General features: G+C 51.7%; 1 protein-coding gene across 5 annotated transcripts in view; it reads right to left on the reverse strand.

Annotated features, from left to right (window-relative positions):
* Nucleotides 1-12,363: 12,363 nt before the first annotated feature.
* PFKFB4 (6-phosphofructo-2-kinase/fructose-2,6-biphosphatase 4) overlaps nucleotides 12,364-14,484 on the reverse strand; it is a 28,390-nt gene continuing 26,269 nt past the window's right edge. For all 5 annotated transcript variants that reach the window (XM_036266228.1, XM_036266230.1, XM_036266227.1 and 2 more), the window contains one exon: nucleotides 12,364-14,326. In XM_036266228.1, coding sequence (XP_036122121.1) covers nucleotides 14,267-14,326 — 60 coding nt within the window. In that variant the 3' untranslated portion in view covers nucleotides 12,364-14,266. The remainder of the gene's footprint in view (nucleotides 14,327-14,484) is intronic.

Consider the following 14,484-nt stretch of genomic DNA (forward strand, 5'->3'; position numbering starts at 1 on the left):
TCAGGCGGCCGGTCCTGGCAGCCTAGGCCACCCAGGGCTCAGGGGTGCTGGCTGGCCCGCGCCCTTGTCCACGAGAGTGGAGCACATCCTGTGGAGAGCACAGTGGCTGACAGAAACGGGGCCCTGGGGCACTCTCCGTCCCTTCAGGCTGCTACAGCAATCATCAGACATTTATTTCTCACGGTTCTGCAGACTGGGAAGTCCGAGGTCAAGGAGCCAGCAGAGCCTGGCCTGGTGGCTCAGGTGGTTGGAGTGTGTCATCTGTTACACTGAAAGGTGGCGGGTTCGAGTTCTGGTCAGGGCACTTATGGGAGGCAACCAATTGATGTTTCTCTCTCTCCACTTTCCTCTCTCTCCAAAATCAATAAAAACATATTTAGAAGAAGAAGAAGAAGAAGAAGAAGAAGAAGAAGAAGAAGAAGAAGAAGAAGCCGCCAGCAGATTCTGTGTTTGATAAGAGCCAGCTTCCCGGCTCACTGATGGCCCTTTCTCCCTGTGTTCTCACATGGCGGGAGGGCAAGGGACCTCTCTGGGGCCTCTTCTATAAGGGCACTAATCTCATTCATGAGTGCTGCACCTCTCCATCTAATTACCTCCCAAAGACCCCCACCTCCAAATAACATCACCTTCACAGCCAAACACCCAGCTTGATGAGAATCATTGTTTTCGGCTAAGACCCTTCCATACAGCTTGGAGGCAGGTTATAGACAGAAATTCTGCATGGGGCTGGTGAGCTGGAGCACTACCCAATGATACCCAGAAAACCCAGTGCCAGACAGGGTGTGAGTGGCAGGGCATGGGTACGGTTCACCCACCCAGGACTGATCCTCTGGGCAGGTGAGGTGAATGCTAATGTAGAGCACTGTCCGGGCCCTGGCCATCCCTCTCTGTAAGAACGAGGTGGAAGGAGGTGGAACAAGGTGGTGCAGGGTCTCCTGAAGTTCAGGTTTATTGGGAATCAGCCTGCCGGACTGCCTCCAAGGAGAGAGTAGTGACTGGGCTTGTACAGACTAGGGATTTTTAAACTCAGGGCTGTGGGGGGTGGTCGGTCAGCCGGGGAGATGTGGTCACCTTTGGTTGGTCGGGTCTGGGGTCTCCCGAGTTCTTGATTGGTGGGGGGCTGGGGTCTCCTGAAACTTGTTTTTCTTGTGGCGCAACCATTTGCAGTTTTCAGTGGGTTAGGGTGGTTCCATCATTCTGTTCCACCTGACTGGAGTGATGGGTTTTGGTTTTCTGGAATGAGAGGTTTGGGCAGTAATATGGCAGTTAAGAGCTAACACTCTCCACCCAGCATCTGGCCCCTTTCCTCATCTCAGAAAGCAGAAATGCCACAAACTCACTTCCCCAACGGCTGGAGCCCAGCTCATCATGTGGACCAAAAAGGGGCCACATAACGGTTACCCTGGCCAGTGTGGCTCAGTTGGTTGTGAAAGGGTTAGTAATGTTTTAAAGGGTAAAAGTAAAAGTTTGCAAAAGGCGGAAACTGGAAATTGTGTTGCTTGCATGACCTTGACTCAGTCTTTCGTTGAATATGGATTAAGGTTTATCTGGATTGTCCAGGAGGCAATGGATAACCCAGCAGATGCCAGAGAGACCAGACCAGCCCTACTGCAAGGTGGACGATGGGCCAGATAAAGTACATCAGCAGGAACTGCCAGAAGCTGAAAGTAGGGGATATAACTGACACCCCAAACCTAATTCGATGCTGAACCCTTCTTGGCTCAGTCCGCCTGCACCCAGGTGCATGCAGTAAAGCCATTTTGCTCTACATTGGCCTGTGTTGTGGTTGTGATCTCCCGCCGGCTCGGACCTTTTAGGTTGGAACATTGTCCTGTACACCAAAGGGTCCTAGATTTGATTCCTGGTCAGGGCACTTACCCAGGTTGTGTGTTTGGGTTTGATCCCCATTTAAAGTGTGTAAAGGAGGCAGCTGATCGATGTTTCTCTCTATATATCCCTTTCTCTCTTCCTAACATCAATTAAGAAAGAAAGAAAATAAAAGCAAGCCGACAAGCTCAGGAGAGGCCTGCATGGTGGCCTTACACACTCAGGAGACCTACAGTAACCACACAGGCTAATTCTTTCTAACTAAAAGCAGTTCATGGCAGGTAGTCCTGTCCTAGGCCGGTACTTTTCCCTAACAAAGGTCAATCCTTACTGGAACTGAGACTGCTGTAGTTTTTTTTTTTTTGCATCTATGATAACATACCTTTAGAATATCAAAGTAATGCCCTTCCCCACTAAAAGCACGACAACCATGCCACAAATCGCCTCAGAGTATCATCATGTTCATTGTTGAAAGGGTTAGTAACGTTTTAAAGGGTAAAGGTAAAGGCTTGCAAAAGCTTCTGGAAACTGTGGAAATTGTGTTGCTCACATGACCTTTGCTCAGCCTTCTGCTGAGTAGGGATAAGGATTACCTGGATTATCCGCAAGATGATGAATCACCCAGCAGATGCAAGATGTGATACCAGACCAGTCCAACTGCAAAGTGGACGGAGGGCCAGGCAGAGTACGTCAGCAGGAACTGCCGGAAGCTAAAAGTAGAGTATATAACCTACGCCCAACAGTTATTCGAGGCTGAGCCCTTCTCGGCTCAGCCCGCCTGCACCCAGGTGCATGCAATAAAGCCGTTTTGCTCTGCATTGGCCTTGTGCTGTGGATGTGATCTCCCGCCGGCTCAGATCTTTTAATTAACTTTAACTATCCTACACCCACCTTTGTAAAAGCAAGTATCTGTCAAAAAAAAGAATGCCCTGGCTGGTTTTGTTCATCCAAAGAGTTGCGGGTTCGATTCTGGTCAAGGGCATGTACCTTGGTTTCGGTTCAGTCCCCTGGTCGGGATCATGCAGGAGGCAACCAATCAACCAATTGATGTTGTCTCTCTCACATTCATCTCTCTCTCTCTTTCTCTCTCTCCCCCCTCCCCCTCCCCCTCCCCCTCCCCCTCCCTCTCCCTCTCCCTCTCCCTCTCCCTCTCTCTCTCTTTCTCTCTCTCCTTCCCACTCTAATGGAAGATAAATGGAAAAATATCCTTGAGTGAGAATTTTAAAAAAAAGAAGAAGCATGTGTCTAATTACTTTTACTTTTTTGTTAATCCTCATTCAAGGATATTCTTCCATTGATTTTTAGATAGAATAGAAAGGAGGGAGGGAGAGAGAGGGAGAGAAAGAAACATCTTATGTGAGAGAGACACATTGATTGGTTACATCCTGAACCACCTAGCTGGGGCCAGGGATCGAACCTACAACCCAGAAACCCAGGTACATGCCCTTGACTGGAATCAAACCCAAGAACCCGCAACTCTTTGGTCCAAAAGCCAAGGCTCTAACCACTGAGCCAAACTGGCCAGGGCTTATTCCTTTTACTTTATACCCAGTCCTGAAGATTCCACCCCGACTCCTTTGCTTTCTCCTGCCTCCCTAATCTATCACCGGTGAATTTCATGTTACCCCATTAAGTCTTCCCCTTTGCTTCTGGTGTATAAAATAAGAGGCAAGACTGCCATTTTCTGGAGCATTTTCTCCATCCCTTGAGTTTTTGCTTCCAGGCAATTGTTTCCTCCCACTGATAAAGAAGTTGTCACAGGGAATGGCAGCAGGTGACCAGGGTAATGGGGGTGTGCCAGGTGTCCCTTGCTGGAGCTAAAGGCAGTGGGAATCCAGCCAGGATAAAGGGAAGGGCTCTGGGAACACTGCAAGTCTGAGGGGACAGGGCTAGTAAAGCCGCCACTGGTTGGGTGGTATGACATTTAGTTGCTCTTTGTCCCTGTTTCCTGGCTCCAGAGCTTGGACTTTAGTGTCTTTTGTATGCTAATGAGATGACTCTAGGCAGGAATTCATCCTCTGGACGTCCTGGACAGCTTCTGGATGAGGGCTGTCTGTCTCCTGAAAGACAAGCCAAGAATAGAGGGTTGGCAGTTTCAACCCACCTCCAACCTGAGGGTTTGGTTCCGAGATTGACGACTCTGTCAAAAGGCCAATGATGTCATCAATCATGCCTATATAATGAAGCCTCCATAAACCTCCCTGCGCAGTGAGTTCAGAGTTTTGGGGTTTGTGAATACACTGACGTGCAACTTAAATACCAGTTACCAGTGTTTTCCCACGTCTGAGAGTAGGTCTGAGACAGGCCAGTGAGCCAGGACAAGGGAAACAGGGAAACTGAGGCAGAGCTGAACACACTGGTGGAGCAACTTACAGCAGACACAGAAGGTCACCTGCCTAGACATAACATCTGGGCCTCAGTTGTATTCAGCTCCAGACCCAGAAAAGCAGCAAAACCAGGTGGGTGACACCAGGACCAGCTGCAATGACTACAAACCCCTTGCCCTGGCACTGACCATCAGTGAGGACCACGGCCCTGAAGGACACAACTAGAAAAGTGATGACTATTCTGCTGAAACTCTCCCCTGAGACCTCCCCTAAGACACCCGCCTGCCAGAGAAACAAAAGCCTCAAAACAAGGGACCCCGCTGCATTCTCCTTCCCAGGAGCACGCCTGTTCCCCCACTTCTCCCACAGGCATGAATCTCCTCAACTCTACGGGACCCCACGAGGCTGGCACCCAGGGCAGCAATGGACAGCAGCAGTGTGTCCCAGATAAAGCCCCTGAACCTGTCCCCAAGGCCCCCTTTCTCTGACCTCTTAGTGAGCCGAAGCAGCCCAGCCTGGGCTCATTTCCCAGCCCTTCCTGTTTCACTGTCCCCAGCTCTAATAAATGTCCTCTAAGATTCACCTCAACTGTGAAACTTTTCCTGCACGACGTCAAGAACCCACACACCACTGGCCCGACCCTACGCAGACCCACTCTGGCCTGGTCCCCTTTCCGGTAACAGTGCCTGAAAACAAGACACAGCAGGCACCACTCAGGTGGTATGAGGACAAGGCTTGGGAAGCCAAAGGCCACCTCAGAATAGTGGGAAGGGCCTGAGAAATGCAGCCACTGTGGTATCCGGTGGTTGCTTCTAGCAGCACCAAACTGCTTAAAGAAAGAACGACAGCCCTGGACTGTTTGGCTCTGCGGTTAGAGCATCAGCCCACGAACCAGAGAGTCCCAGGTTCAGTTCCTGCTAAGGGCACATACCTCTGTTGCAGTTTGTCCCCCAACTGGGGCCGTGTGGGTGGCAACCAGTCAATGTGTCTCTCACATCGATGTTTCTCTCTCTCTCTCTCCCTCTTCACCCCTCTCTCCCTTCCCCCTCTATCTGAAGATAAATGCAAAAAATGTCCTCCAGTGAGGATTTTAAAAAAGAAAAGAAAGAACAACAGGATCAGATTCTTAGCTGCTTATGTCAAGGCACAAACCGAAAACTCTCAGCTTTGCCCATCATCAAACTCAAAGGCCAGTTCTGTGGGTTCCAGATTAAATACTGGTTGAATTCACAGCCTCATTAAATCTTTTATGTGAGTTAGGCACTGTGGAGATTAATCAGCAGAAACCTCATTTAAATTGGAGATGGAAGATTTCATACCCTATTACTCATTGTCAATTTCTCCAAACAGGAGGAGATGTACTTTCATTTCCAAAAGAACATGTTTTTTCTACTCCACTGCTCCAGCAGGAGGAAGGTTCTCCTCGAGACAGCCCAGTGAGCCAGGACAAGGGGAATAAGGAAACAGACAGATAGCTGAACAAACTGGCCAAGCCATTTACAGCCAGATACAGAGGGTCACCTCCCTGGAGATGACATCTAGGCCTCAGTTTCTTTCAACTCCAGGCCCAGAACAGCAGCAAAACCAGGTGGGTGACACCAGGACTAGCTGCAGTGACTAACAACCCCCTGCCCTGGTGCTGATCAACCAGCAGAGACCAGGGAGAACACACCTGGACAATTGATGACTATTCTGCTGAAACCCTCCCCTGAGACCTCCCCTCTAATTCCTGCCTGGAAGAGTGAGATAAAGGCCTCAAGACAGAGGACCCAGGGCATGCACTTCCTCTGGGGAACACACCCACACCATGCCCTTCCCCTTCTTCTTCCCCAACGGGTGCTCTTCCTGTTTCACTGTCCCCGGCTTTATTATTATTTACTTTCATTTTTTCTTTATTGACTTTAGAGGGAGAAGAAGGGAGAGGGAGAGAGAGAGAGAGAAACATCGATGAAAAAGAACATCAATTGGCTGCCTCCTGCATGCCCCCCACTGGGGATTTGGCCCACAACCTGGGCATGTGCCCTGACCAGGAATCGAACTGGCGACCTCTTGGTGCACGGGTTGACGCTCAAGCACTGAGCCATACTGGCCTGGCACTGTCCCCAACTTTAATAAACATACCTTCATGGTCATGTGGACTTGAGTTGTGAAGCCAAGAACCCACACACCACTGGCTGGCCAGAGGTCACGGTCCAGCCCATCCATAACATCCTCACCTAGCAACCACTCAATCAATGAAAAGCCCCTACATTTAGAAGTCCCCCTCTGAACTCTCCCTTACCTCTATAAAAGAATGTCCCTCTCCTTTGTTCTCTGGACTTGCAATCTGTTCACATTAGACAGCATGTCCTGAATTGCAAGTCCTTGGTTCCAAACACATCCATTTTGTTGGAGAAATATGTAAGCTCAACAGCAATCATCAGGACAGAGCAGAGCAGTGTATACACAGAGACCCTGGGAAACTGGACTCCACATGCTCACATTCAGCGCTCATGTCTCAGTTCTTATCTTCCTTAACCCCCAGAGTCATTTGACACAGTGGGACACTCCCCTCTCCCCCCACACTCCCCACACTGCTCCTTACACTCCTAAGCTGGCTCCTCTTCATTTCAAGCTCTTAGGGTGGGGTCCCCAGGGCTCTGTCTGTAGGCCCCATTTCTTCTCTCCTTACATTCCCCTTGGAGAGCTCATCCAGGTGGCTCTGAATACCATCTACATACTGATGATGCCATTTCTTTTCTCCAGCCCAGACCTGAAGATGCAGCTCTCCTGTCAATATCTCCACTTGGACGTCCGACTGGCATTTCATCTTAATGTACCTTCGGCTAAACTGCTGACCCCTCAGTGCCTCCAGCTTCCTCAGTGGGCTTCCTTCCACATAACCCCATCCCATGGCATCATGTCTTTCTCATATGCTTCTACCCAAACCACCAGCCAATCTTGGCTGTGCCTTCAAAATAAGCAGCATCTGCCCTGGCTGATTATGCTCAGTGGTCAGAACGTCAGCCTGTGAACTGAAGGGTCTTGGGTTCAATTTCCAGTCAAGGGCATATGCCTAGGTTGCAGGTTTGGTCCCTGGCTCAGGTCAGTGTTGTGCAGGAGGCAATCAATTGACGTGTCCTTCTCACATCAATGTTTTCCTCCCTCTCTCTGTCTCCCTTTCCCTCCTTCCCTCCCTTCCACTTTACACACACACATACATACATACATACATACAAAAATAAAATGGAAAACTATCCTTGGGTGAGGATTACCACCACCACCCCCAAATAATAACAAATGTGTGCAGAATCTGGCCACTTCTCAGTAGCTCCATCACAAAGATCATGGGCTCCTACCTGGATTATCAAAGCAGCCTCTGGACAGGTCTCCTGGCTTCTACTCTGCCCCCTTGAGGTCTATTTTTGATTCAGTAGCAGCCAGAGGGATCCTTTCTTTATTTATTTTATTAATATTATTATTTATTAATTTATTTATTTAATCCTCACCGGACCGCATTTTTGCATTTATCTTCAGATAGAGCAGGAGGGAGAGAGGGAAGGAGAGAGAGAGAGAGAAAAACATCGATGTGAGAGAGACACATCGACTAGTTGCCACCCACATGACCCTAACCAGGGCCGGGGACAAACTGCAACCAAGGTACGTGCTCTTAGCGGGAACCGAACTCGGGTCTCTCTGGTCTGTGGGCTGACAGGCTAACTGCTGAGCAAAACTGGCCAGGGCTATTTTATTATTTTTTTAATTGATGTTTTTAGAGAAAGAGGAAGGGAGAGGGAGAGAAAGTGAGAAACATCAGTCTAACTCACTACCTGGGCATGTGCCCTGACAGAGAATCGAAACAGCGACCTTTTGGTGCATGGGACCATGCTCAACTAACTGAGCCACACCAGCCACAGCCAGAGGGATCCGTTAAAAATGTTCATCATGCCCTGGCCGGTTTGCTCAGCGGTTAGAGCGTTGGTCCATGGACCGAAGAGTCCTGGGTTCGGTTCCTGCTAAGGGCACGTACTTCGGTTGCAGTTTGTCCCCAGCCCCGGTTGGGTCGTGTGGGTGGCAGCCACTTGATGTGTCTCTCTCACATCAATGTTTCTCTCTCTCTTCCTCCCTCTCTCCCTCCTGCTCTATCTAAAGATAAATGCAAAAAAAATGTCCTCGGGTGAGAATAAAAAAAGAAAATGTTCATCAGATCAAGTCACTTGGCTTAAAATCCTTCACAGACCCCCCCCATTTCCAAGGCCCCATACATTCTGTGCCCCATGACCTCTGACCCCCCTCTTCTGCACCATCCCAGGCTCCTCTGTGTTCCTGGACCTCACCAGACATCCCCCAGCCCTCGGAGCCTCCACGGCTGTGAAATGCGCCATGGCTTCACCTAGGCCTTTGGTCCCCTTTTCACTGAGTCCTTCTTACATCCCCTGCCGCACCCTCCCCTCTGATACACTACATCCCGACTGTGTGTCCCACCTCTAGAATGTCAGCTCTGTGACAACAGGGAGTTTGCCGTGGTGCTTATTGCCATCTCCCCACTGGTAGATACTTAATGCGTGATGTTAACGACTTAAAGAGAATGCAGATGCACGCAAGAACCCAGAGGAATAAGGTTACCACCAGCCCAGCCCTCCTACACCTTCCTTGGCCAGCAAAGCAGGGTTCCCCTCCCACCCCCGCAGCTCTCATGAGGGAATTGCTTTGCAGCAGGGACCAACTCTTCTCATGCCCCTTCTCCCCAGCTCCCTGACATCTCCGGTGCCTTACACTAGAGTAAGTTCCAGCATGTCTGGAGACCTTATTCGAAAGTCAAACCCAGAAGGGAAGGCTTATATAACCAAAGAATGATAAGACTTTATTTTATGTTGGCCAAAATATGGAGAATATGTGGGGAAAGACTGAGGTCCTGGACCAAGGAAGTAGGACTATACGTCTGGCTTGTGCTGAATGTATCAGTACAGGTCCACTTGCAAGAAATTCTGGACACGGGTGCTGACTTGGGCTGTTGGGGTGTTCTGCATGCCTGTGTGCTTGGCTGAAGTGAAGCTGGGTCTCTCTAAATGCGGTGGAGATGCCCAAATCTCCCTGGTAGAATGTAGAGGGAAGAATGCAAAGCCTCGGGGACATTCGCTGATTCGTTCACAATAAATACTGGGCTGAGTTTATTACAGACAGCTCACCTTTTCCCCGAGGGCCTGGGGAGGGCCCAGAAGGCCCCCTCAGCGGGACCTTGGCAGCTAGCTCACTGCAGTCTGTTCACTGGGGCTGCTGTAACAAAGTGCCCCATCGAGCGGCCTGAACAACGGGAGGTTACTGTCGTTCTGGAGGCTGGGAGTTTGTTTTGTTTTTGTTTTTTATCCTCACCTGAAGACATTTTTGCATTCATCTTCAGATAGAGTGGGAGGAGGAGAGGGAAGAAGAGCGCGAGGGAAACATCCATGTGAGAGAGACACATCGACTGGCTGCCATCTACACGACCCCAACTGGGGCCGGGGATAAACTGCAACCGAGGTACGTGACCTTAGCAGGAAAGGAACCCGGGTCTCTCTGGTCTGCAGGCCGACGCTCTAACCGCTGAGCCAAACCGGCCAGGGCGAGGCTGGGAGTTTGAAAGATGTCAGCAGGGCCCTGCTCTCTCTCTCTGAAGGCATCAGGGGATTTTGGATTGAGGGCCCGCCCCACTCCAGTATGACCTCATCTTAACTTTGCAATGACCCTATTTCCATATAAAGTCATATTATGAGGTCCTGGGGGTTAAGTCTTCAATGTAGGGGCAGGGGGCAATTCAACCATAATCAACTCCATAGTGTCTGTTCTACATGTGCCAGGGCTTCTGATGGGAGATGCTCTAGTTGAAATGGCTCCTTGATTTCAATGCAGATACCAGGACCCTGGGTGACAGGGCTGAGTAGCGGTGTCGAGCTGCCAGAGGAGAGAGGTGCGCAGCAGGACTTACCTGATGCAAGAACAAAATAGCTGGCCTGGCTCGTGTGGCCCAGTGGTTGAGCGTCGACCCATACACCAAGAGGCTGCAGGTTCGATTCCTGGTCAGGGCACATGCCCAGGTTGTGGGCCGGATCCCCAGTGAGGGGCATGCAGGAGGCGGCCAGTTGATGTTCTCTCTCATCGATGTTTCTATCTCTTACTCCCTCTCCCTTCCTCTCTCTAAAATCAATAAAGAAAAAAAATTATATTAAAGAAAAAAAAGCTGCCCTGGCCAGTTTGGCTCAGCGGTTAGAGCGTCGGCCTGCGGTCTGGAGAGACCCGGGTTCGGTTCCCGCTAAGGGCATGTACTTCGGTTGCAGTTTGTCCTTGGCCCTGGTTGGTCGTGCGGGTGGCAGCCACTCGATGTGTCCCTTCACGTCGATGTTTCTCTCTCTCTCTCTCCCTCCCACTCTATCTGTACAAAAAATGGAAAAATGTCCTCGGGTGAGGATAAAAAAAAAAAAGAAAGAAAAAAAAGCTGGAGGGCTGGCCAACAGCCCCACTACGGCAGGCAGGATTTCGCACTGCTTCCCCAGACACGATCAGCTCGCCATCCCAGGCCCTGCGCAGAGGAAAGTGGGGTTGGCACATTCCCTCCCCTCCCTCCCGTGGCCGCTGACCAGGGTGTGCGACACTGGTTCGGCCACAAAGGCATGCTTCACTTAGAATAAAGCAGTTCTGTTCAAACACCAATGTGCCCAGCCCCAGGGAATAAATAACGATGCAACACTCTCCTTTGTAGGTGATAATTAGATTTTACTTTATTTATTAATACATAATTATTATGACTATAACTCAAATGTTGCTGAAACTAATTTCTTTTTTTTTTTAAATATGTTTTTATTGCCCTGGCCAGTTTTTCTCAGTGGTTAGAGCGCCGGCCCGCGGACCAATGAGTCACAGGTTCGATTCTGGTCAAGGGCACGTACCTCAGTTGCGGTTCGTCACCAGCCCTGGTCGGGTGGTGCAGGAGGCGGCCAGTTAATGTGTCCCTCTCACATTGATGTTTCGCTCTCTATCTCTCTCTTTTCCTCCCTCCCACTCTATCTGAAGATAAATGGAAGAATATCCTCAGGTGAGGATTAAAAATATATCTATATATCTATATGTTTTTATTAATTTTAGAGGGAGAGGAAGAAACATCTATGAGAGAGAGAAACATCAGTTGGCTGCCTCCTGCATGCCCCCTACCAAGGATCAAGCCCACAACCCAGGCATGTGCCCTGAACCGGTGACCTCGGTGCATGGGACAATGCTCAACCAAGCAACACTGGCCAGAGCTGAAACTAATTTCTTTACAACATTTCATTCAATCTAAATATCCTCTGATCCTACCTAATGGCCATTATTTCCTAGCAGCCCAAAATGCCACAAAATTCTTCAACATGACAACATATAATCGCTCTTTCCACGTTGCGGTAGAACATTGAACCCAAAGAAACATTTTGATAGTTATATTTTGTTCCTTCTGCTATTGCTTTGCTACTAAAATTCTTCAACAACTTCTTCAAAAAGTGCTGAATACTCCAAGGAGGTCGGGGTCCACCCCAGGAACTCAGTGCCAAAACTCAGGATGAGGACCACTGTGCTGCCCCCCAACATCGCCCACCAGGTCACAGTGAACAGCCCAGAGCCTCCAGATCTGTCACCCACCGTGACACAGCTGGGTAAGGCAGAGCCATGTCTGTTGGCAACCCCGAACCACCCACCCTCTGTGGCAGCCCAGCCACAGCCACCCCTGCGCTGACACACTGGGGGAGGCGCAGGTGGGCACCTGGCCATGCCCAGCCCCATCATGTCCACCGAAGACCCCTGCTACCTGCCCTCCTAACAGCCCCGCCCCGGGGCAGGAGGTGTAGAAAATCAAGTGAAATTCTGAGGCATGGCAAAGGGAAAACCCTGCCCGTCGCCATCTTTGCCAGCCCAGAGGGAGGTGACAAACTAGCCAACACGCCCCCTCCATAGCGCCGTGCCGCCCTCCATCCTTGACACAGACCCCGGTTCTCCTCCCCAAGGATGCCAACATTTGGGACCCACATTTCCAGGGACGTAGAACCCTCTGCTTAATGGTGTTTCACCCTCGGTCCTCCCACACTGCCTCCTGCTCAGGAGCGAGGGCCCAGGGCTCACTCCAGGGAAAGACAGTTTTCTTTCCAGAGAGGGGTAGGCCCGGGGTGGGGGGGCGGAGAGACCACAACATGGGGGTCTGCAGAGCTGGCCACAAAATACAACCTTACATTAGGATTTTAGAAAAGTATTTATTGCAAAGAGTGCTGGACACAGCGTGATGTGCGGCTGAGATCCCACACCACCCACTGCAGGGCGAGCAGAACACCTGCGACACGACACATGCATTGTGCTGTCATGGCTCAAACCTGGCAGCAACCGGTGGTGCCCGCGCAGAGACCAGTGGGGCAGAGGTGGGAGGGCTGCCCAAGCCCATCCTGTGACCCCAGACTTCCTTCTGCCCTAGCCCAGACCTCGGGACACACCAGGTTCAACAGCTCCTGACCGTCCTCTGGACACAGGGCAAAAAGGCCTTACTGGCCTCACCTCAGCCAGCCTGAGGTCCCAGAGAGGTGGTGACATCCAGATGTATGTGCACTAACCAAAGGGACCCACTATGGCTAGCAAGTGAGTATGTCCATGTGACCAAAAGTCACCAAAACTCCAGTGGACACAGAAACAAAGGCTGAAGTCCCCCATCCCAAAGGCTGTGGCATGGTCCTCTGGCCCTGGGGCTCCGACAGGAGAAATGTCCAGGAGGCTCCTGCCCGGCCTCGCCTGGGCATCTCTGCACCGTGTCTGTCCACAGCCGCTGCAGCACGTACGAGTGAGACCGCCGGCAGGGCCGGGGCAGACTCCTCCCAGGGCAGGCGGCACTGCAGGCGAAGCCCGAGGGGCTGGGAAGGTGGGCTGTCCTGCCAGGTGCCGCCTAGGAAGGGCTGCAGGTCTTGAGATCCTGGGGCCCGGCTCCGGCAGGCCCACCATGCACGGCAGGCATCCAACTACAGATCCAGACACCTTCTCACCCAGCCCCCACTGCTGGCTAGTCTGCCCTGCTATAAAATGAAGCCGAAACCTGATGCCAGGCCTGCCCCTCTGGGCCCAAAAGAACTCAGGGGCATGGCAGATGGCAGACTCCCCGAGGTCATTTTCAACAGGCTCCTGTGCACTGAATCAAACACATGATGTGTCGGGGGAAATCCTCCCTGGACAGGCTGCCTCCAGGTTCCGGCCTCCGCCAGGCTGTCCCGCAGATGGAGGTGAACCAATGCCAGGGCAGGCTTCACAGGACCCCAGGCCTCTCCAAACCATTCACAGCACACACACGTCCCTGCCCCAGTGCACAGGACGGGTGGGTGGGGGAGATGGGACGGCAGGTGCGCGGGAAGGGTGACGCACACAACAGCCATCCTGCCCTGGTTGCGCCGTGAGAGCAGCCAGAAGGGGCAGCCTTGGCCAGCGGCTCCCAGAGTACTCCAGTGTGCGTGCCTGGCAGGGGCGACCACAGATGCTGGGCTCCCTGCATGTTTCTGCGCCTCCCGCTGTGCTGTGAGCCGGCTGCTTCCCTGAGCGGCCCAGACAAGAGCCTGGCTGGCCCAGGTGTCCGTGGTGGCTGAAGCCCTTGTCCCTCGCAGGGCAGGAGGAAGAGGGCTCTCACCTGGGCAGCAGAGCGCAGGAGCCCAGGAAATCTTGCCTCTTGTGCCTCTGGCTCAGGAATTGCCACAGATGGGCCAGCAGGGCCCCTGCAGGGGTCCCCAGACACACCCCAGGCAGCTTGGCCATGGGGGGAACATCCCATTTCTGGGTTTCACACTTCACGAAGCCAATCCAAAAGTGAGAAAAAAACACATGAAAGCCACCAAGAAGGGCCAGGTGCTGGGAAAACTCTCACCAACCCGGCGCAGGCACAGTCTGGCTGAATCATTTTTAGCTGCAGGTTAGGCACCAGATGCAAACAACCCCATCACTGTCAACAGGAAACAGGTGGACTGGGGCAGGGTTCTGGGCACCACCAACCACACATGGCTTTGAAAGTGCTCTTACACGGTGACTGTCACGTGGACCGGATGCCTGGAATGACCTTTACTGCAGAGATCAACATCTGCCCGGGGATCACAGTGGATGAGACAGGGTCACTGGTGAGCAGGGACCGTGACAAGGGCTTCCTCTGGAGGCCTCGAGATGTCTACATTCTGCACAAAAATAAAAACACAGGACATTCACTCCGGAGCAAGAACAGACGGATGCCCGCTGCCCACTGCCTGCTTTCCACACTGCTGTGGGCGTCTGGGCTCACATTCTTGCCCTGAGGAGCCCTGCTGCAGGACTCCAGACCCCAGCCTTCCCCAAG

Source organism: Molossus molossus, unplaced genomic scaffold (assembly GCF_014108415.1).
Source record: "Molossus molossus isolate mMolMol1 unplaced genomic scaffold, mMolMol1.p scaffold_m16_p_18, whole genome shotgun sequence".
In the NCBI taxonomy this organism is placed as follows: domain Eukaryota; kingdom Metazoa; phylum Chordata; class Mammalia; order Chiroptera; family Molossidae; genus Molossus; species Molossus molossus.